The 21,822-nt window shown below is 43.1% G+C and overlaps 3 protein-coding genes across 4 annotated transcripts; 2 read left to right on the top strand and 1 right to left on the bottom strand.

The window, feature by feature from the left end:
- On the top strand, window positions 1,264-5,481 carry LOC8080933 (UDP-xylose transporter 3). 2 transcript variants are annotated; one of them, XM_002440635.2, is made up of 8 exons: window positions 1,264-1,495; window positions 1,585-1,838; window positions 2,809-2,993; window positions 3,420-3,487; window positions 3,588-3,720; window positions 4,112-4,273; window positions 4,353-4,619; window positions 4,903-5,481. In XM_002440635.2, the coding sequence occupies exons 2-8, from the start codon at window positions 1,715-1,717 to the stop codon at window positions 5,026-5,028; spliced, it is 1,065 nt and encodes a 354-aa protein (XP_002440680.1). In that variant the 5' UTR covers window positions 1,264-1,495; window positions 1,585-1,714; the 3' UTR covers window positions 5,029-5,481. The 2 variants fall into 2 exon arrangements, with proteins under 2 accessions (XP_002440680.1, XP_021303168.1); XM_021447493.1 differs by having other exon boundaries at window positions 1,305-1,499.
- Window positions 5,600-9,020, bottom strand: LOC8071227. The gene is made up of 9 exons (XM_002439306.2): window positions 8,786-9,020; window positions 8,623-8,685; window positions 8,479-8,534; window positions 7,638-7,731; window positions 7,483-7,543; window positions 6,841-6,922; window positions 6,679-6,734; window positions 6,416-6,479; window positions 5,600-6,067 (listed from the first exon to the last, which is right to left on the bottom strand). Exons 1-9 carry the CDS (start codon window positions 8,930-8,932, stop codon window positions 6,004-6,006), a joined length of 687 nt encoding a protein of 228 aa, XP_002439351.1. The 5' UTR covers window positions 8,933-9,020; the 3' UTR covers window positions 5,600-6,003.
- LOC110430369 (5-amino-6-(5-phospho-D-ribitylamino)uracil phosphatase, chloroplastic) lies at window positions 12,598-16,441 on the top strand. The gene is made up of 11 exons (XM_021447999.1): window positions 12,598-12,762; window positions 12,865-12,957; window positions 13,761-13,829; window positions 13,938-14,042; window positions 14,325-14,379; window positions 15,008-15,081; window positions 15,298-15,381; window positions 15,465-15,605; window positions 15,713-15,778; window positions 15,866-15,975; window positions 16,051-16,441. Exons 1-11 carry the CDS (start codon window positions 12,652-12,654, stop codon window positions 16,217-16,219), a joined length of 1,077 nt encoding a protein of 358 aa, XP_021303674.1. The 5' UTR covers window positions 12,598-12,651; the 3' UTR covers window positions 16,220-16,441.

Genomic DNA, 21,822 nt, shown 5'->3' with positions numbered 1-21,822 from the left:
ATCCGATATTTATAGTGGCGGATATTTATAGTGGCGTCATCCACCGCCTTATCGCTACAATCCAATCTTTTTTATTCACTACATTTGTCACCATCGATTGCCAACTCACTATCCTTGTATGATAGTGTGTCGAGCATCATCTCATCGGTAATACCTACTGTACGTCATTCTCCATGATAAGTTATGGTAGAAAGTACTGTTGGCTGATTTATTATGAGAAAAAAATACTGCTGAATGACTGACAGATTCGGCTGATAAGCCTAAACGAACAAGGATAACACGGGTGAATGAACTCTTAGGCATAGGCATAGGCATATAAAAGTACTTCAGTTCCCTCCTAACCCGTTAAATCTCCAATTATTTATTTTCCTAGATTTATTGAGTGAACTTCTTAAAGTCTAATCAAGAATAGAAAAGAGTGAGAAACACAATATAATATGATATAGCAAAAGTGTTCCACTTGGTGATATACACGAACAAACAACTACATGCCCCACATATTCGGCAACACATTTTGTGCCTTCTTTGCACATTATAGAGTAAACGTAAACATGCTACCTAACCATGAAAGGGAACTATAATAAAAAAAAAGGTAAGTCATGACATCAAGAGTGTCAACGTGCTAACATGGTTAACATATACTATAGTAAAAAAAATAAGCTAGAAAGGCACCAACCTAGAACAAATATAGTGCTTAACATTAATTATATTCCACTGAGAAAGAGATATGCGTCACTATAGATTATAGTTCTTTTCTAAAGGCGATGACTACTTAATCGGAGGCAGTAAGCAGCATTTCACTTGGTAGAAAATGACCAAACAGTCATGAAAATGACAAAAACAAAGACATTTCTGCGTGTGTGTTAGGGGTGGAGGTTAGGTTTCAGAGTTTTTCTCAGTTAATATATAAGGATGTACGAAGGTCTATATTTCGTGCTGCGCACGAAATATACAATTCAAAATAAGAAAAAAGACCCGTTAATATTTCATCACCAGAGTCTACATTTCGTGTTGCGCACGAAATATACAATTCAAGATTAAAAAAAGACAAGATAAGTTGAGGATACAACAATTCAAGTGGTATATCCTCGTGTGAGTCTGGCTGCTTTTAGCTAGTTCTCCATTCAGCATGTTTTTGCAATTCTAGGAAAGAAAAAGGAAGAAGGCTGGCCCCACATACAAAAAAAAATCTTGAAGGTTAGCAAAGTAATTACTGCCACTGCAGAGTCAAAATACCAGCAATAGCAATGCCCTCTCTCTAATCAGCTTTCCTCACCGACGGCGACCGACCGACCAGCCATATAATAAAGAACCACCCTCCTCCCCGTCCCTGATTCGCGAGACCGGAGAGGGGCACGAGCGCCACCGCCTTGATCCCGCCCGCTCCTCCCCCAGATCTCCTCGCCATTGCCGCCGCGCTACCCAGATTCGCGCCCCCTCCTCGCCCAGATCCGACCGCGGGCTCTGCTTGGTTTCCCAAGCCGACGGAGGAGCGGTAGGTCTGACCGGGCGCGACCCTGCCTTCTCGTGGGCGCTTGCTGGGTGTGGTTTGCTGATCAAAATGGGGTCTTTCCTCGGCTGCAGGTGCACCCGGCCGCGTGATTCCGGCGGCTCGATTGGAAATTCGTGATCTTTCGGCGGGGGCATTCCTCGGGTTGGTCTGTCGGTGCCGGTGGTGTGGTGGTGCTGCTGCTGCGTTTCGAGGGCCGCGGAGATGGGTGTCGGCGGGGAGAAGTTCCAGCTGGGGACGGTGGGGGCGCTGAGCCTCTCCGTGGTGTCCTCCGTCTCCATTGTCATCTGCAACAAGGCTCTCATGAGCTCCCTCGGCTTTAACTTCGGTGTGAGATCTGACTGTTTCCTGCCTCACTTTCTTGATTTGTTATATGTGTGTGTATGCTCGTGCTGGACGTTCGGTGGTTCGCGTAGATCTGCGTGCTCCATTGGGGCTATAGTTCTGGAGTTGTGTGCGCAAGGTTCAGCACTTCAGATGGTGTTTGCAGGGCTTATCTTCAGTGATAACTTCGAGGAAGGACTAGGAGTGCCATTTGGTATCTGTCGGAACTTCAGCGGTTGTTGATTGCTGCCAGTTTGATTGTGAATGGTGAAAGTGAAACATGTGTGACCCTGGAGCTAACTTGCTTTCTGCTAAAGCTTTGATGGCTCTTGATGTTCTAGATTAGAGTTACTCCTATGTAGTTGGTGAGTGAGGTTGGGTGTCATGTCCTGGTTGCTTTTTGCATAGGTTGCTTGACACAACGGAGTATCCTTGTTTGTGCTGGTGACACATTTGATTTGCATGAGAAGTCACGTACCCATGCATCGTAAGGAGACGTATCTTCCGTTTTTGTTTTTATATAATGATCTTTTTATTTAACGATAACGTAGGTTGACTTGTACTCATAATTTGCCTCAGTCCTGTGCTGCCTTGAATTTTAATACTTTGTATCACAATGCAATAAGATACTACTACACCCTTTGTCCACAAATGCAAGGTCTTGGTTTTCAAAATTTGTCCACAAATGTAAAGAACTTCTGGCCTAATCCACCAAAATAGAAAGGATTTAACACTATCATTTATGGCATCGGTTACCCAAATTTGTAGTATTTAATTGCGTCAATGTGATTTAGGTGCTTGATTGAGGGGTACATGTGTTTTTTCACTCCTTGCCTATGTTATCCTAAAAATTGCGGAAGTCTTTACATTTCACGGCAGACAGAGTAGTAGTTCTTATTTTATCAACATGTACTGTACGTAAGTCTGATTTTAAATGACTTCTAATGTTTGTGAAATATGTATTTGTCTTGCAGCCACTACCTTGACAAGCTGGCATCTGCTGGTTACATTCTGCTCCCTTCATGTAGCATTGTGGATGAAGTTCTTTGAGCATAAGCCTTTCGATTCAAGAACTGTCATGGGATTTGGAGTACTTAATGGAATCTCCATTGGACTCCTCAACTTGAGTCTTGGCTTCAACTCTGTTGGGTTTTACCAGGTACATAGTTATCTTCTTAATGTAATTCTTGCACCAGTCAGAATTTCCTATATATTTCACTCTGATTCTGCACTTATTACTTGCCTGGTACTCTGGTACTGCATCAGTAATACTTATTTTCTATAGATGGTAGTACTCATGTAGAGGTCGAGAAAAAAGTTATGTTCTCGTTGTCATGTACCATACACTCCTTTTTTTACACAATATGCCCCCCCTTTTTTTTTCTTGACACAATGTACGATACACTTTTTTCTCAACTTTATGTACCATCCACTCTGCTTGTGCTAGACACATTTTTTAGATTATTATTTTTACTAGATTTACAAGGTCTTTTATAAGTATTTATTGTGGTTGAATAATTGGTGTTCCTCTTCCTTAGACAATAATCAATCTACCTAACTGATGTTGAAATGCCTTTATATCTAGATGACTAAGCTGGCAATCATCCCGTGCACTGTCATTTTAGAGACACTTTTCTTCAGGAAGAAGTTCAGGTTTGTGTTCGATACATTTTGTGCATTTTTTCCATAATATCTTCGGCTACCATTTTCTTTTTTGAAAATCAGCTAACATGTTTCTTATTTCACTCTGCAGTCGGAGTATCCAGATGTCCCTTTCTGTGCTCCTTCTCGGTGTTGGTGTTGCAACTGTCACTGATCTGCAACTCAATGCTGTCGGATCCATACTGTCCTTGCTGGCAATTATCACGACTTGCATTGCTCAAATTGTATCCTTTCAGCAGCAGCTCCTATTTACTTTCCACAAACTGAAGTTGAAATGCCTGATAATGTTTTGTATTATTTAGTAGGATGTGCACATATTTTCAACAGCATCTCCTATTTTCATGTGGCTAGCCTTGGTGTTCTAGTGTTCTAGAAGGCAAAGAAAAGTTAGTTTTCATTCACATCAAAACATGAGATCAAACTGCTGTTATTTCTTTTTACACTGCTCTCTTATAAATAAGCAGAAGGTTGTCATGATTAAACACAAGAACTTGTCAATGTGCTTGTATTTTGTCCTATTACCCAGTGCTTCTTTCCTTTTGCTTGCTGTATAACTCTAATGCATTTGAGTTTCTGTTTTGTGGTCTGTTTCTGTAATCCTTAATCGTTCATCAGATGACTAACACCATCCAGAAGAAGTTCAAGGTCTCGTCAACCCAACTGCTTTACCAGTCTTGCCCTTACCAATCACTGACCCTGTTTCTCATTGGCCCCTTTCTTGATGGCTTTTTGACTAACCAAAATGTCTTTGCTTTTAATTATACATCTCAAGTTGTGGTGAGTAGTAAAACATCTTTGGTGCACATATCCCAACAGGTATCATCATATTCTAACTTTTCTCTTATCTTGTATGCAGTTTTTCATCGTGTTGTCGTGCTTGATATCGGTCTCAGTGAACTTCAGCACTTTTCTTGTGATCGGAAAGACATCTCCTGTTACTTACCAAGTCCTGGGCCATCTTAAAACCTGCCTTGTTCTTACCTTTGGTTATGTTTTGCTTCACGATCCATTTAGCTGGAGAAACATACTTGGAATCCTAATTGCAGTAGTTGGAATGGTCTTGTATTCATACTTCTGCACAGTGGAGACCCAGCAAAAAAACACCGAAGTCTCCCCACAGCAGGTACCTTTCTCATGCACTTAGTAATTTCAGTGTGCACCATTAAATTCTGCTGCCCTTTCAGAATTTGCCACCTACCTGTCATTGGCAGTGACCTAGTGTGTAAATATGATGATATACGAGTAGCCAATCCTGAAAGGTGTGCTATTTTAGTGGTGGACATTGAATTTTCTGTTTTTTTAAAAAAAATTTACAATTACTTTATATGGAACAAACTAGGCTCTTTGTAGTTGTAAAAGTGGGATAATGTCTCTTGTTTGTAATCACCTACTGTTTTTCGTTGCAGGTGAAAGAAAGCGAGGCAGCCCCTTTGATCTCAGATTCTTTGAGCAAAGCTGAAAACGGGGGCGGTGGTGTTGATGACGAGCCTTTGAAGGTACCCATGTGGAGCTCAAAGTATTCACGGGAGTGAAAATTTCTACCTCTTGACGATGGCATCATACAGGATTCAATTTAGTAGGCAGATAGTAGGGTTGGAAGCCAACCCAGAGTGTAATGAACACATTTCAGTTACATTTTTGGGCTTCTTTAGCGTCACAATCTACTAGCGGTAAAAGGATCTGTTTCTTGGGAGGATGTTACCTTCAGGGTTCTCAGATATACCTTGAAACTAGACAGCAGATATTGTATGATTGTATCTGGATATGCTCCACATCCTCTTACTGTAACTTCCAACTGGGACATGGCATGCTTATATCCAAAGATAGACTTCATTCTTTTTGTATCAAAAAGATCAGGACAAGACATGTGCCAAGATTTGTAGCATTTATAGGTTCAATTTTGTTGCTTTCAGTTCATTAAACCTCTTGTCATGCAAGTTTTGTACATTAGAAGTCAATTTAAGGAAACGCTTATTTTTCGTTTACTTCTTCCATGTAAAGGTTACATATTTTAGTGATTATGATGCCTTCATGATCCAAACAATGGTTTGCTACTAGATGCGAAGCTCCAATAGAATCTTGTGAAAATTTCAAGTTGTCAGATTAATTTGGTATCTTGCTCATCTATAACTTGATGCAAAGGCAAATCATACAGGTTTGGGGGCAGCTGTTTTTACATTTCTCACTGGTACTACAAAACCACAAATAAAAAAATCTATTCAGTCCCAAATTGTCACTCGGGAGATAGTAAGCACCAAAACTCCAAAACTCCAGTCTGGAAATGAAATTATGCGGAGGATCTGATGCTTCATCTTTATCCACTTGAACAGCAAAGTTGGTTTCAGAGCATGCACAACAAATAATCAAATAAACCACTGGCTCGTCATATATATTATGTTCTATTGTATCACATGTTACGGATCCAAGAGACTTGGCTGTTGTGGATCTCTTGATGTTCTGATCAGTGTTGAAGTTAGTGAGCAATATGACAGTTCATTGTAGATAGGTCACTCGACCTTTGCAACTCCTCCCTCTGGGAGGCTACTATCTGCAACTGCTTCTCGCACAAACCTGCAAAGCAGCATGGCATGGTATCAATGTCAACACCTACATGTTCATCAAGTTCTTCTGCACAACAGAATCAAGTTTCTTGCTCATAAAAACATGATAAACATGGAAGATCATAATGGAGTTAATTCTAATTAAACTAGCTAAAATATTTTCAAACTTGTTATCTTGACAAGCCTCAGATTCATAGTGTGCTTATAACTGTCCAGCTTTTAAAGTAGTTTTCCCAAGGGCTTATTTGGATAGGGAGCTGTTGGATACTAATCTCCAGCATTTAGTTCAAATCACAATAACTTATTATTCACCCTATATATATTCCCATAAACAAAATAAATGTGGCAAGCATTGTACCTTGTCAACTTCTCTTGAGATGATTGTAGGACATATATTGCAAGGATGAAGGACAAAACAAGCCCTGCATGTGTGAATGCCAAAGTAATTAGGATCCGAAAATTTAAGCCTTTGTTATATCAGAACAAAACACCATAAATTGTTTGGTCAGTTGTCCATTGGATAAGGTAGGCTCCAATTCAAAGGGTAAGAGAGAAACTAAAACCAACACAACTTAGGGACTTAGCTACATGGAAGCTATCTGAATTAGCGAATGGACTCACCGGATCCAAATAACACATAAAATCCTCCAGCAACATCTATCTCAGATTGCTCCTCCCTGAATATGAATTCAAGTGTTAACGGTATTCTTCAAAGTTGGCAATGTTTACTGCAGAAGGTTACATTTATGCTCATTCACAAATAAAGCAGATACAAATATATACCATGTATATCTAACAAGAACATATTTTGGCCACTTCTGTAGATCCCAGAAATTCTTCTTTATGTCAGGATGAACTTCCACGTCTGCCAGTGAATGAAATGGTCAGTGGGTAGGGTACTAGATCGGCCATGTAAGACACATGTATATCATAATATCTATCTTAATATGAAACTTACTGCTCACATTCACACAGGACAAAGAGGAAAGAAAAGGAGCAGATGTAACAAACAAGATGATGCATTTCATTATGATGTTTGCAAGCCTTCGAAGTTGACATGTCTAGAGTATATTGGAGTTCAAAACATGTCCGGTAGATATCATATAAGGCTCAGGAATTGTTAAAGCAAGCCAATCGTATTCTTGATTGACAGAGGGAATCCGTGTGCGATTAGTGAAGAACTTAATATTCTCAAATATGCTAGCGCACACAGCGGGTTAATCGTAGTAAAAGACAACTCTACACTGGCATACGTATTGAAAAGCACTAAAGCAGCAATAGATGACAATGATGAAAGCCCTCATCACAGGCTTTTTAGTTGGCAGATCTAGAACCTAGACATAATTTGGACACAAACTTTATAAAGTGAGTATAAATGGCATGCACCAAAATAAATGTAATAAGGACAGACACTACATTACATACAGTGGTGAGGCATGTCCACAACTTTAGCTGTTACCCCAAGTATATCATTTCCAGAGTACTTCTGTGAAATCCACAGCAAATGGTATTAAACAAAAGAATGCAAAAGACACACTAGGAGTGTGTAAACAAAAAGTCAAGCAAGGAGTGTTCCTCACCAAATGGAAATCAATCAGTGGAACTTCAGAGGTCTTGCGATTTATAACATAAAGCCAAGGAACATGGAACTTTTCATGTCCAATTTGAAATGTTCTGCATAGTTATAAGGTAAGACAAACATACTTCTGCAAAGATAGCCTCATCAAAAAACAATAATTGAACAAAAGGCATACAAAGTGGTGTAACCTTATCATATTCAGTCATTGTCATTTCTCTGGTCCAATTCAGTCCATTTAAAGAAAAGTGTAGTACATAATATAATCTACACTACATGTCGGCCTTCAAACGTGCATCATATCACACTTTACTCAGAGGGATATTGCAGATTTTTCTCTGCCAAGTTCTAGAGTGTTCAATTTGAGAGGAGTTACAGCCCTAACCTAACCCTTATGAGCCTTTGTGTTCGACGAAGGTTTAATATGGTATAGTTATATATTGCAAAACCTTTCTATCACATCCATCCAGTAATGTGTTGCTAATTAGTTCCAGGATTTAAATCCTCTGCAATCAAAAGAATCATGAGGTGAAAGGACCTAACCACCTTTTTGATTATTTACTCACAGGTACAGCACATCTACAACCATGCTGTCATTGAGAAAGAACAAGACAAAACTTCATTTCTCATCCAGAGAAAAAACACTTGTACAACATCTAACAATTCTAGCATCTTGCATTTTTAGAAACTACTAGTCAACTTGGCAAGACCTAAATAGCCCTGATAAAATCGAACAATTCACAAAACCACATTAAGCATCGTATGATACTAATGCATAATTCAGAAGGTGCAGTGCAGTCTCAGACATGTCCATATACTGCGATATCTAGAGAGATGTTACTCACATCTTGTAGGGATCAGCACCAGTGAACCCCGTCGGCTTTGGGATCGGCATCAGCACCTGCACAAAAACCTCAATCAAACCAAAAACCTCCCCACAGAAGCAACCCCAGAGATGGAGCCTTCGATCTGTTCCAAGAAAGCCTCACCTCCCGGTTGACCGCGAAGGCTGGGCAGTGGCGGCCCACCACGTCGAACCACACCGTCCTCGACTGCAAAACCACGCCAAGAAAACGCACAGATCAGACAAACACGAACCGGAATAGCTCCACACTCGCTGCCTTGAGTAAGGGTTGAGGTCGATTGGATTACCCCGTGGTACTGTCCCGAGCGGAGCATCGGGACGATGTCGCCTGGGCGGTATGCGGCGGCGAAGTGCGGGAGGGACGAGCAGAGGATGAGAAGGAGCGCGGGGAGGAGGCCGCGTCGGGTGGAGCTGGTGCTCCGGCGAGCGGCCATGGTGGGCGCGCGGCAGTCGCCGGAGTTGGGAGTGGGGGCGGGGCAGTCGAGACGGGCACCCACGAATGGAGGTGGGTTGGTTTCGGAGCGTCAGATCTGGCGAGACTTGTTGGGCTTTGTTTGACTAATCGTGCGTGGCCCAGCCACTTTGGGCCTTCCAAGTTTCAGCCCAATTTATGAATATTAAGCCCATAGGTGGTATTTGGTTCGTGGGAAATGCGGACCCGCATAGTAGGAGAATAAGGCGCCGTTTGGATATTGAGACATAGGGATACGATAGAGAAAGGAAAATAAATGAATAGCTAGGATTAAATGAGATATGAAGAATGGATGGCTATGATATACTTAATTCATCCTAAATTATAAGACGTTTGATTTTTTTTGACATCAAATTTGACCACTTGTCTTATTTAAAAAGTTGTGCAAAATATCACTTCATTTGTCGTGACTTGGTGTATTAATTAAAATTCTTCAAGAATGACTTAAATTTGACTATTTTTGCATAAATTTTTTGAATAAGACAAGTGGTCAAACTTAAGGCCCCTAATGATTTGACTAACATGTGTTTTGCAGAGGCAAAGTCATTAGTGAGGTCATGGTATTAGGTACTCGATGAACAGGGACGTACATGCCTACTTAATAGTGGAAATCGTTTCGGTTTTCAAAAGATGGTTGGACATCGTCAAGACTAGACTAGGTCTAAGTGCCATATGGTAAAGAAGGGCACTTAGAGCAGTTTAGGACTTTGTTTTCCTTTGACCGTACTATTAAGAGGGGCTTTGATCTAGTAGCTTGACTTAGGCAAGACTTTAGGTTTAGGTGTGGTGCACACTTGGTAAACCTAGCACTAGGCAGCTCAGAGATAGTCCTTAGATCGAGAGGAACCAACTTCGTTTTGGAACGATCGCGTTTCGACGAAGTTAGGGTGCCTAAGTAGGCACCGGACGCTCTGTGAGTGCGTCTGGTGAGGTCACTTAGCCGTTAGAGGGCGTGGTGCCTAGGGTTAGACACCGGACGCTAGCACCGGACTCACCGGGCAGCGTCCGGTCCCATACCCAGGGAGGTTGTAAACCTTCCCCGAGCACCGGACGCTAGCACCGGACGCACCGGGTAGCGTCCGGTCTTAAACTCAGGGAGTTTGTAAAACTCCCCGGAGCACCGGACGGTGCCACCGGACGCTGGGAAGTAGCGTCCGGTGACCTGTCAGAGACAGTACAGTTAGTCGTTGAAGTGTCACCGGACGATCGTGCAGAGCGTCCGGTGACCCCGTTTTTAGTGGAAAACGGTTGGCTGACCTTTGGACTTCGTGGGGAGTATTTATACTCCACCTCGTCCATGAGAGGTCTCTTTCCCATGTGAACATCTGAGAAACTTGTTGTGGAGCAAGAGAGTAGCAAGAGCCTAGAGAGGATTGAGATTCGAGTGATTTCTTGTGAGAATCCTTCTCTAGTTGAATTCCAAGAGTCAAGTGTGCATCCACCACTCTCTAGTGCCTTGTTTGGGTCAAGTGAGAGTTCTTTGCTTGTTACTCTTGGTGATTGCCATCACCTAGACGGTTCGGTGGTGATTGGAGGCACGAAGACCGCCCGGAGTTCTTGTGGGTGGCTCGTGTCAAGCTTGTGAGCGATTTTGGGCGATTCACCGCGACGGAGTGTCGAAGAATCAGCCCGTAGAGAGCACTTGGTCCTTGCGCGGACCAAGGGGGAGCAAGACCCTTGCGCAGGTGCTCCAACGAGGACTAGTGAAGAGTGGCGACTCTCCGATACCTCGGCAAAACATCGCCGAGCACTTTCTTCCACTACTCCTTTACTTTCTAGCATTTACTTTGTGTTTTTACATTCTTAGAATTGCCATGCTAGAATAGGATTGGAACTAGGTTGAAAACTTTTATCCGGTAGCTCTCTAGTCACACTAGGCACAAGGGGGTGAGTTGGAGCTTATAGGTTGCTTAAATTTTTAGAGAAGCCCAATTCACCCCCCCTCTTGGGCATCTTGATCCTTTCAATGTGAGCTCCATTTGTTTTCTTCTCTCTCTCTCTCTCTCTCTCTCTCTCTCTCTTTCTCTTTTTGTCCCTTGTGACTGCTTCCCACCTCACTTATTTCCTACTCGTTTCCCTATCCCATTCCTTACATGTATTCAAACACCGCATAGGTTAAATTGACTTGGAACCATGGAACAAATTCTAGTGTCCTCAAGGCCACATACATGTAACGACCACTTCTAGCAAAAGATCCGGGGGTTAAAGTCCCAAGGATCACTAATGGCTTTAGAAGAGGTTTTGAAAGGCAATGGCTATGACATGGGATGGGTTGAGGCTTAGCGATGTAGCGAGGTGTCGTTGTCACTAGAGCTAGGAGGAGGGCAATGGGCATCGTGGCGTGTGTAGACACAGATGGCCCTATGACGAGGGAGATAACAAGGTCGAGGCATCATCAATGGGAGGCAAAAGGGGTATGAGGTGGTTGGAGGTGCCAAACCGATGGTGGAAGAGATGGTTGAGAGCGATGAAGGAGCACACGAGAAAAGAGCGCGAGGAAGACGCTTGGGAGAGGAGTCACAAACTTTGAAGTCATAATGAATTGCACATTAACAACTTCCTATTTGTGTTACACCAATGATGAATGACCTTATTGCCACTCAAAATCTCATTATCACAACATATAATGTGTCTTGTTCCAAGAACACTAGGGATGATGGCCTGCTTTGTCCATCATTCACTAGTGGTGGATCCAAAAAAGTTGCAGATGTTGTTTTCAAATAGGTGCAAAAAATCACTCATAAGTTTTAGAAATGCATTCCATTTTATTCTAATATGTAAAGCCACTTTGTTATTTTCATTAGAAGAGACAGTAATTATGAGCTAAACAAATATAATTACAACCAGCCATTATTTTGTGAGCTAGCTTGGTAATGTCAAGGAAGATTTTCATGAACTTTATGAACATCACAGAATTTCAACATGACATGGATAGTTGGCAACAAAAGATATACGTCAGTCAATTCAGCATCAAAGTTATAGGTTGATTAACTTTTTGACGCAAGTCGATGGATGTTAAAATAAAATGATGCGTACTATAAACTGCAAAGAAAGCGAAAGAAGAGAACAGTCATGCAATTTTTTCCCCCAAGACTTCAGACAAAAATACAAGAAAAAGGGCAAAGATACTAAGCATTGTCCAAAAGGAAAAATGCATAACTATCGAGAAACCTTTTTTTTTTCTGAGACGAACTATCGAGAAACCTTTATGCCTCAACTTGTGGCAGTAAAAGTTCACATCAAGTCACCAGCAAAAATGAACTAAAAAAAAGTCACCAGCAAAAAAAAAAGAAAAAGAAAATAAATAAAAGTATCCTGTATTCCGACATTTTACGGCCAGAAAAAATGTATAAAATAAATAGGAAATGGGAAAAACTCTAAGCCCTTGTTTACTTCCACCCAAAATCCAAAATTTTTTCAAGATTCCCGTCACATCGAATCTTTAGACGTATGCATGGAGTATTAAATATAAACAAAATTAAAAACTAATTGTACAGTTTAGTCGAAATTTACGAGACGAATCTTTTGAGCCTAGTTAGTCCATGATTAGACAATAATTATCACAAACAAACGAAAATGCTACAGTGTCCCGAAAAAATTTCGGCAAGGAACTAAACAAGGCCTAAAAATAAAACCCCTCCACTAGTATCCCTCTCTTCCTGTCTCTTCTTTCCCCTTCCAATGGAGTCCTGTAGCTTCCGCGCCGCAACAGCGCCTTCTCCCTTTCCGTCCGCGCCATCCTCCTCCTCCTCATCATCCCCGCGCGCCCGATCCCTCATACTCCGATTTCCCGTAGGCAGCTTCCTCCTCCGCTCGTATATATAACCCTAATTTGTCGGGCTTTTTTTTTGTTCTCGATTTTCCCCCCTGATTTTTTTGGATGTTATTACGCAGAGACCAAGAAAAGGGAGGAAGATTGGGGTGCGCAGGAGAGCGTCCGGGTTTGATGCCTTCCCGCCCCTCCCCGGCAAGGTCTTCGTCGATGAGGTGCTTTCTATATTCTGATGTTTGCCCTATTTTGATTTCTTGGACAAAGAATGCATTTTCGTGGGTTGTGTTGGTTTGGTTTCAAGAAATCTGCCCTACTCTCGGCGCAACAAATGTGTCAAATCAACTGCGGTAGTATAGTACAGTTGGTGTCGAATTAGCTCCGTGCAAAACTGCAAGCTCTGAAGTACAATTTGTGCTTCTATTTTGAAAATCAGTACCGTTTTCTTGTTCTTGGGTAGAAGATGGTTCTAGTTAGCTCTGATTATTTGAAGAGCATATAGGGTGTATGAGAGTTGGTGCCTTCCAGGTGAATTGTTTTCAGTACATATTTGGTTTCATGTATCCTACCCGAAACTTTGCTTGGAACTAAAAGGCTTTGTTGGTGTTATATATATTTTCTTAAGCTTATTGTGTGAGCAGCCTATTGAGTAAATCTTAGCTCTGTTTGGAGCACATGGGTTTCACTTAGGAATCAAACTGTTTCTTCTAAATCGTCGGCACTCCAAACTTGCACTTATATAACTTCGTGCTGGAGCAGTTACTTAGACTGTGACTGCGTAACTGGTTAGCTGCTGGAGGGCTCAGAATTGGCAGTTAGTATTTTTTTCCTGAGCTCCTTGTTTGTTGGGTTGCGTGGGTATTCTCCGTAACTTGATTGGTAGTGTGCTGTAAAATTGAAACCACCTAAAGCCACGCCCAATATTGGCCCATGCTGTTTTTTTGAGGGTAGGGATTTCACTATCATTTTTAAAGTTACAGGTTAAAGAATATTCTTTTCCCCCTTTTATATGCTTAATTAGGCAATCGGAGCGGAATACGGGGAGGGCTTCGAAACATTTCGGATGGATGGACCACTCAAGGTTGATGTGGTAAGTATACATCATCATAAGTTGGATTCCCAATCAAATATATCTATTTGGTGTCTGATAACATCTCTGTAATGTTAACTTTTATTATAAATTTTCTCCATGTTTCAGGATTATCTGAATGAAAAATTGCAAGAATGCTTCCTTCAAAGGATAAGGCATGCTATGAAGCCGGATGAGGCGTTTGGTCTAATTTTTTCGTGGGACAATGTTATTGTAAGTCTTCTTTTGTATTAGTGTATCAAATGTTGGCGTGCAATTTCTAAATGGCATTCTGGAGTTTTTTGCCCCCCCCTACAATTATGGACTGTAAAGATAAAGCAAACAGTGTCTGGTTTATACTGTTCATATTTCAACTCTTATCTAGTTTGATGCACCTCTAGGTGTTATTGGCAGTTTCTTTTGTGCATGCTTGTATGTATAACTTGTAAAATATTTTTATTATATGTTGCGCCATTGACTGACTGACATGTGATGTCCGTCTTTATTCTCTTATAGGCTGACACAGACTCGCTAAAGTTGAATGCTTGGAGTCAGCTTGCTCTGGAGGAAGGTATGTTTATAAGCAAAGCCATGTAATTACGTAGGATACTACTGCTATGTGACCAATCTGGCGCCATGTTGCAACAATGGAAACTGCAGGGACTATTTTCTATTTGCATGGATATATTATGTCTCCTTTTTTTATATTCTCAGTAATGGTATCGTCTAGTATAAGCACATAAAAAGTTGTCTCTCATTTGGACTGAAATTTTGGAATGGAAGGAAAGGAAGGGCTGTTGTACGAACAACACCTGTTTGTTTGGCATCTTGATAGTTAATAGGTTTTCAGCCTTTTTTGCATTAAAAAATGATCCATGCTATCAATTAGAGGTAGTCGTCCTTAGATGGATTTGGTTATGCCCTGCAAATCTATTTTGCAACACAAGGGCTCAGTTCTCACCTTGGCTTTCCTACAATGTTGATCAAAGGAAGAACACTTCAGGTTGGATTCATGAAGCTATATTTTAAGTTTATCCGCACTTTCTTCAGTTGTGGGCATCTACTTGAGCTTACTGCACCTGAAAACCAAAAATTCTCTTATAAACTTCTCATAAGTCATTGAATTGATGTTTATTTCAATGTCCGTGGAATGTGGATGCTACCTTGATATAGTTGTTAAAGTTCTTTGTTTTGTGCAGGTAAGGATATCCCAAGTGCTGCTCATGTCCGGAAGAGCATTCTTCATGGTGCTGCTGACCATGTTCTTAGAAAGGTACGAGTTTGTTGCATACGATCATATCATGTATCACTGAATTTGTCACCATTCCGGCATGGTCAATTGATTTATCTTTTTGCAACTCGAATTTTCCACCTAATTTCTCAACAGAAAATTAAGAGGGCAAAAGGAGAGAAAATGCATGCTCTCTCACTTGGTATCTCTATTTCATTTTGTTTGGCACTTACTAGCAATCTTACATTGCTCATCCAGGTTTTGTACTGGGCAAAAGAGGAAGATAAAATGGAAAAAATGAAGGCACGCCTTATAGAGTTATACTATGAAAACCTGTTCAAAGTAAGTTCTGTGCTATTATTGTGTAAATTGTGCTGCTTAATTTAAAAAATTATCACCTATAACTAATTTCTCATTTCATTCAGCTGGATACACCTGTAGAAGGATTGAGAGAATGGCTGGATGCTGTTCAGACTGCAGGGATACCTTGTGCTGTTGCATCATCCCTTGACAGGAGATGCATGATCGAAGCTTTGGATCGGATGGCACTAAGCAAATATTTCAAGGTGATTTGAGCTACTGTTTGCGCCTTCTAAGTTTACTGAATTACTGTTGCCTGAAAAGCACGCTGCCTAGCAAAGTTGATTTTATTCACTTCAGTGGTTGACTGCAGGCGATTGTGACTGACGAAGATGATATGGACTCAATAGCAAATAGGTTTCTGTCAGCTGCTATGAAGGCATGCTCCTGCCCCACTACTAGTCGTCATACACTGTGTTAGGATATATTGCTCACACTTCTGCTGTTATTTCTTTCTTCCACGCAGTTGGATCGTAAACCCTCAAAGTGTGTTGTGTTTGAGGACGACCCAAGGGGCGTCACAGCCGCCCACAACTGTACTATGATGGCAGTTGCATTGATTGGTGCTCATCCAGCGTATGGATCTGTTTGTTGGAATTCTCGTCTCCCCAATTCTCACATCTTTAGCTGACAGTGTCTAATCACTTGCAGGTATGAGTTGGTACAGGCCGATCTTGCCATTGCAAAGTACAGCGAGCTCTCAGTGATCAACCTCAGAAGGCTGTTTGCGAACAAGGGAATCAGCTTCATGGACTTGCAGAAGCAGATAATCGAGAAGTCACCTCCCAAGAGGAGGCTGACAGTAGACACCATTTTCTGATGGATATACTTTATTTGGTGTCTGTCTGTTGTTCTTGAGTAGCCGACCATCTTTGACAGCGTTGTATATAAGATAGTGCTGATCTTAGTTGATCTGCCGTGTCCCTCCTTGTGAATGCAATGCAGTAGTTCCATCAAGGTACCATGAAGACTGCTGCATCAATGTTGCTGTTGATGTAAGCTGATATTATTCAAATTTATTCATATTTCATAGTCGATACTAGTGACTGGGCATGCCCCTGCGCCTGGGTTGCACCACAGTTTTTTTTTAAAACGTGAATAATGGTATACGAAAGAGAAGCACAATAAAAATTTAACACACTAATAATATAATCCTTGATAACTGACATAAAGGTAGGTTTAAAGGTACAGACATAATTAGTGTTAATATAGCTAACATAAATGTACAATAGCCAATAAGGATAACAGAACACGAGGACATTCATGCCATTGGTAACATATCACATATTCACGTGTAACCATCAGCATATAACACAAGTAGGAGTTAATTGAACAGAACTGCTCAACATATAACAGTAACAGGTTCACTAATCTAGCAAAGTAATCACGAACACAAGCAAAGAAATATAAAAATAACAATAAACATTATGAAGAGATGGATGAGGTAACATTCATCAGATAAAAAAATTCATATAGCAGTCAGATAGTAACATCATATGAGGTAGCCATAAATATGAGGTAACCCCTGTGGTGGCTGGTTTCGGTAGCGGTAAGTAGGAATGAAAACGGATCGGATACGGACGGATAACATCGATATCATATTTGTTTTCATATTTCTAGTCGGATTCGGATTCGAATACGGATAATATCAATAATATCAGATAAGATACGATTAGATGTCGACATCATAAATATACGATTTAAATATTCGGATATAGATACGGTATCGGATGTTGAATATTCGGACTCGGATACGAACGGATCTGAACCTCCCTAAACGAATTCGGTCTCGAATACGGTCGGAAAATATCCGTACCGTCTTCATCCCTAGCGGTAAGGCCACGGGTGCACCCGATTGCTGGTACCTGTTGTTTTCTGATGAGAAGCGCCTATGTAGTCATTGCCCCGAGTATTAGGGACATCATCAAACTTTATTATAAAACATTGTGTCTTGGTGTCGTTCTCGTTTTGCTATGATGGTTATGCTTTTGTGTTATTCGATTAGTAGATTCATTTAGGTTTGTATCTAACCGTATACTCTAATATCATGTACCTGTCACTATCGATCATCATTAGTTACATGTCAAACACTTCAACCATCGCTATAATTGATTGAATCCTCCTCCTGGCTCTGGCTCCTGCTAGGCAATTGTCATGTTTCCTGGCTATAGGAAGTTACAAACCGGAGCAGAGGCAGTATCTGTTTCTGTTGCCGCCATCTTCTCACGTAAACATATAGTTCCTTTAAAAAATATTTTCAATCAGGAAGTGTAACTTTAATTCATCAGGAAGTGTAACTTTAATTCATTGGGACCAAAGAAAGTAACGGGCCGGCGACGACTGAAATCAGCGCTAGCATGGAAATTAAAGCCTTGCTCTGCCGGACAAGATAGGATTATTGCTGGACGAGGCCCCCAAATGCCTAGCCTCGCCGAACACCTCGAGCCGAGAGGATGCCCAGGAACGCTGCACCTTTAACCCACAAGAGCACGACGCACAAGGCATACATTACATCGCCATGAGCCCATGATAGCGAAAACAATGACTAGGACGCGGCTGTCGCCGGAGATGCCGACGGCGAAGTTGCAGGAGATGGCGACGGCGAAGTTGCAGGAGACGGCGACGGCGAGCTGCACACCGAAACCTCAGCAGGAGGAAGCACATGCGCCCGCGCGTGGATTTCTCCTTCATCACCAGCAGCAGCACAACCAGCGTGAGCGCCATCGAGAAGGTGACCGTGCTGAAGAAGAGGTACGCGAGCGCCATCACAGCTTCCTCTCTGCTGATAATAATGGCGCCAGCAGCAGAGCGCGCGCTTGGCGAGCAGCGTGTCGAGCCAGTCCTTGGGTATCCAGGCCGGCGGCTGGGTGGCCGCCTGGAACGCCATGCCGACGAAGAGCGTGGCCACCGTCAGCAGCTACCCGCGCATGTTGTCCAAGTATCCATCGCCGTCGCCGCCGCTGTCACCGGCGGCGGCTGCTTCAGGAAGGCTGCCCGGCCCGGTAGTTCTGCAGAATTAGACGCCCTTTCAGAGGGATTTCGATGGCAGCATGCACCTGCAACTCCTGGCGCATATCAGAATTGGCATGGCTACTCTCGGCACCGTCTCCCGCCTGAGGCGCGCGCGCGCCGGCAACGGCAGTAGGCAGCAAAGCGACGGCCCGGTGCTCCTGCGCCATTTCCGACGATGGAGTTGTTAGAACACAACGCCGACGATGATTGCAAACGCCGGCACGACGAGAGCGCAGTCACCACGGGGTGATCCCGGCGAAATCAGACACAAGATGCAAAATAGCGAGGAAGAAGATGAGATATTATGCTGCCCAGCAACCGCAGCTTGTTCGACCTTTATTACTTGGTATATATAGGCTTGCCAAGATCGCACAGCCCTCTCCCGTCACGACACGCCAGAACACCGCCCCGTTTACTCGGTGCGCGCTACGTGTGCTGTCGTCTCATGACGGGAGACTACATCGACTCCAACCAGGCTACGATGAGATCAAGCACGCCTATGATCTCATCTCCCTAACCAACTATTACAGACTCCAATACCAGAACAAATTATAATTATAGACATCTAATTAGCTAACAAAACACTCGGCACCTTGACAACTCCAAGAGCACTCCTCAGTTCCACGAACCTCACACGCCCCAACGCCTTCGTGAAGATGTCAGCTAGCTGCTCTGCAGTCCCAACATGATCAACCTCCACCTTGCCATCCTCAATGCACTTACGAAGAAAATGATACTTTGTATCTATGTGCTTGCTTCGATCGTGATGCACCGGATTTTTACTGAGCGCAATAGCGGACATATTGTCCATGAGTAGCTTCACCGTTGTCACCTTCATTCCCAACATATCTGCAACCAGTCGGCTTAACCAGATTCCCTGGCATGCTGCTCCTGCTGCTGCGACGTACTCCGCTTCACAAGAGGATAATGCGACTATCTTCTGCTTCTGCGAGGCCCAAGTGACCAAGCTGCTGCCAAGAAAATAACCCATACCCGAAGTGCTTTTCCTGTCCTCCACATCTCCAGCGAAGTCACTGTCGTATCCTATCAACATTGGCTTCAATTCTGCTCCTTTCTCATACTTACACCCACATCCCATCGTACCCCGAAGGTATCTCAGGATGTGCTTCACAGCTGACCAATGTTCTCTCCCAGGTGCCTCCATATACCTGCTCACCACTCCTACTGCATAGGCCAGATCAGGTCGTGTGTTCACCAGGTATCTAAGGCTCCCTATAATGCTTCTGTACTCGGTTGTATTCAGAGGCTCCCCTTCCTTTAGCTTGCTCAGTTTGAGTCGACACTCCATTGGTGTCTCACACTGATTGCAGTTCTTCATCCCTGCATTATTGAGTATCTTTGCTGCATATGAGCTTTGGCAAAGAGTAATGTCGTCAGCCCCTTGTTTCACCTCTATTCCAAGGTAATACGACAGTAGACCCAAATCACTCATACTGAACTTCTTTCTCATCTCAGACTTAAACACATTGATGTCCCTGACATTTGGTCCTGAAATGATCAAGTCGTCCACGTATACTCCCACAAGCAAGAAAGAGTTCCGGTTGCTCCTCCGGTACACAGCATGATCAAGCTTACTCCTCTCAAAGCCAAGAGAGATAAGCTCTTTATCAAGTTTGGCGTTCCACGCTCTCGGGGCTTGCTTAAGCCCATACAACGCCTTCCTCAACCGGAGTACCTTATCACCAGTGCCAACTATGAACCCTGGAGGCTGCTGCACAAACACCTGTTCAGTGAGATCTCCGTTCAAAAACGTTGACTTTACGTCCATATGATGGACTTCCCATCCACCTCGAGCTGCTAGTGCTAGCACTACTCTCACAGTTTCAATCCTCGCTACTGGAGCATAAACCTCATCAAAATCAACCCCATGTCGTTGAGCGTAGCCTTTTGCTACAAGATGTGCCTTGTATTTGACCACATTCCCTTCAGGGTCCTTCTTGATCTTAAAAACCCACTTGAGACCAATGGCCTTCTGCTTTGGTGGCAACACACACGCATCCCAAGTCCTGTTGTCTTCAATTGCCTACATTTCAGACTGCATTGCTTGACGCCAACATTGCTCAGTCAATGCTTCATCCACCGATCTCGGTTCTTCCGCAGCAACCAGACACAGTCCACTGTATTAAAACTCATGAAGTTCATCAGTTGAATCAAGCAAATTAGGGATCGTACAATACCTCAATGGCACGCCTTCTGAATCAACAGACCCACCAGTAGGCGGTGTGGCCTACTGGATCGGCGCCGGTGCTCCATGGACAGAATCAGGAGTGTGGGGAGGAGAGTTCTGGTCGCCCCCCACTGATGGAATTGACACGGCAGGCGAGTTCGGTTCAGCGCCCTCTATTGTCGGAAAAGTTTCAGCCTCCTCCACGGCCGCGGGCCCTATTGTCGGATTATCGTCATCCAGGTTCTGAACTGAAAACGGCACAGCTGCTGCTTCACCTGTCGCCCTGCCTTCATCCCCTTCCCAATTCCATGGCTTTGTTTCATCAAAAACCATATCACGAGGCACCATCAGCTTGTCCTTGATCGGATCATAAACTCGATAGCCCTTGGTTCCTGGTTCGTACCCAAGGAAAACACTTGGGACCGACCGATCAGTCAGTTTGCTTACCCCAGGCCTGACTATCTTAGCATATGCAGTACACCCGAATGTACGTAGATGGTTGATCCTAGGCTTCTTGCCATGCCACATTTCAAACGGAGTCTTGCCACTCAAGCTCTTTGTTAGTGAACGATTCAGAATATACACAGCAGTCTTGACAGCTTCACCCCAGAATTTTGATGGAACCTTCATGCTTTTCAATAGACAGCGCGCCATCTCAACTACTGTCTGATTCCTTCGTTCTACTACACCGTTTTGTTGCGGTGTAAACGGTGTGGTTGTGTTGTGCCTGATGCCAAACTCATTGCAAAAGACCACGAACGCTCCAGAGTTAAATTCTCCACCACGATCCGTCCTGAGTGCTTTCAGTCGACGGCCAGACTCCAGTTCAGCCGCCACCTTGATTTTCTTGAAGCACATCAATGCTTCACCTTTCTTCTCCAAGAGCTCAATCCACATGAAACGGGCTGTAATAATCTACAACCAACAGAAAGTACTCCTTCCCTCCTGGTGTGGGTGGCGAAATTTGCCCACACAAGTCACTGTGAACCAGCTCAAGACCAGCTGAGGCTCGATAATTGGAGACTCTTGGAAACGCCGCTCGGTGCTGCTTACCCAAAGCACAACCATCGCAGACTTGTTCTATCTGCTTGATCTGAGGTAGGCCTTCTACCATACCTTTTGAACCGAGCTCACGCAGTGCTCTAAAATTCAGATGACCAAAACGCGCGTGCCACCGCCAGGCTTCCTGCTCCATCTTGGTCAGTAAACAGATCGGCCGCGTT

Source organism: Sorghum bicolor, chromosome 9 (assembly GCF_000003195.3).
Source record: "Sorghum bicolor cultivar BTx623 chromosome 9, Sorghum_bicolor_NCBIv3, whole genome shotgun sequence".
Classification (NCBI taxonomy): Eukaryota; Viridiplantae; Streptophyta; class Magnoliopsida; order Poales; family Poaceae; genus Sorghum; species Sorghum bicolor.
This window is presented reverse-complemented; position numbering and strand designations above follow the sequence as displayed.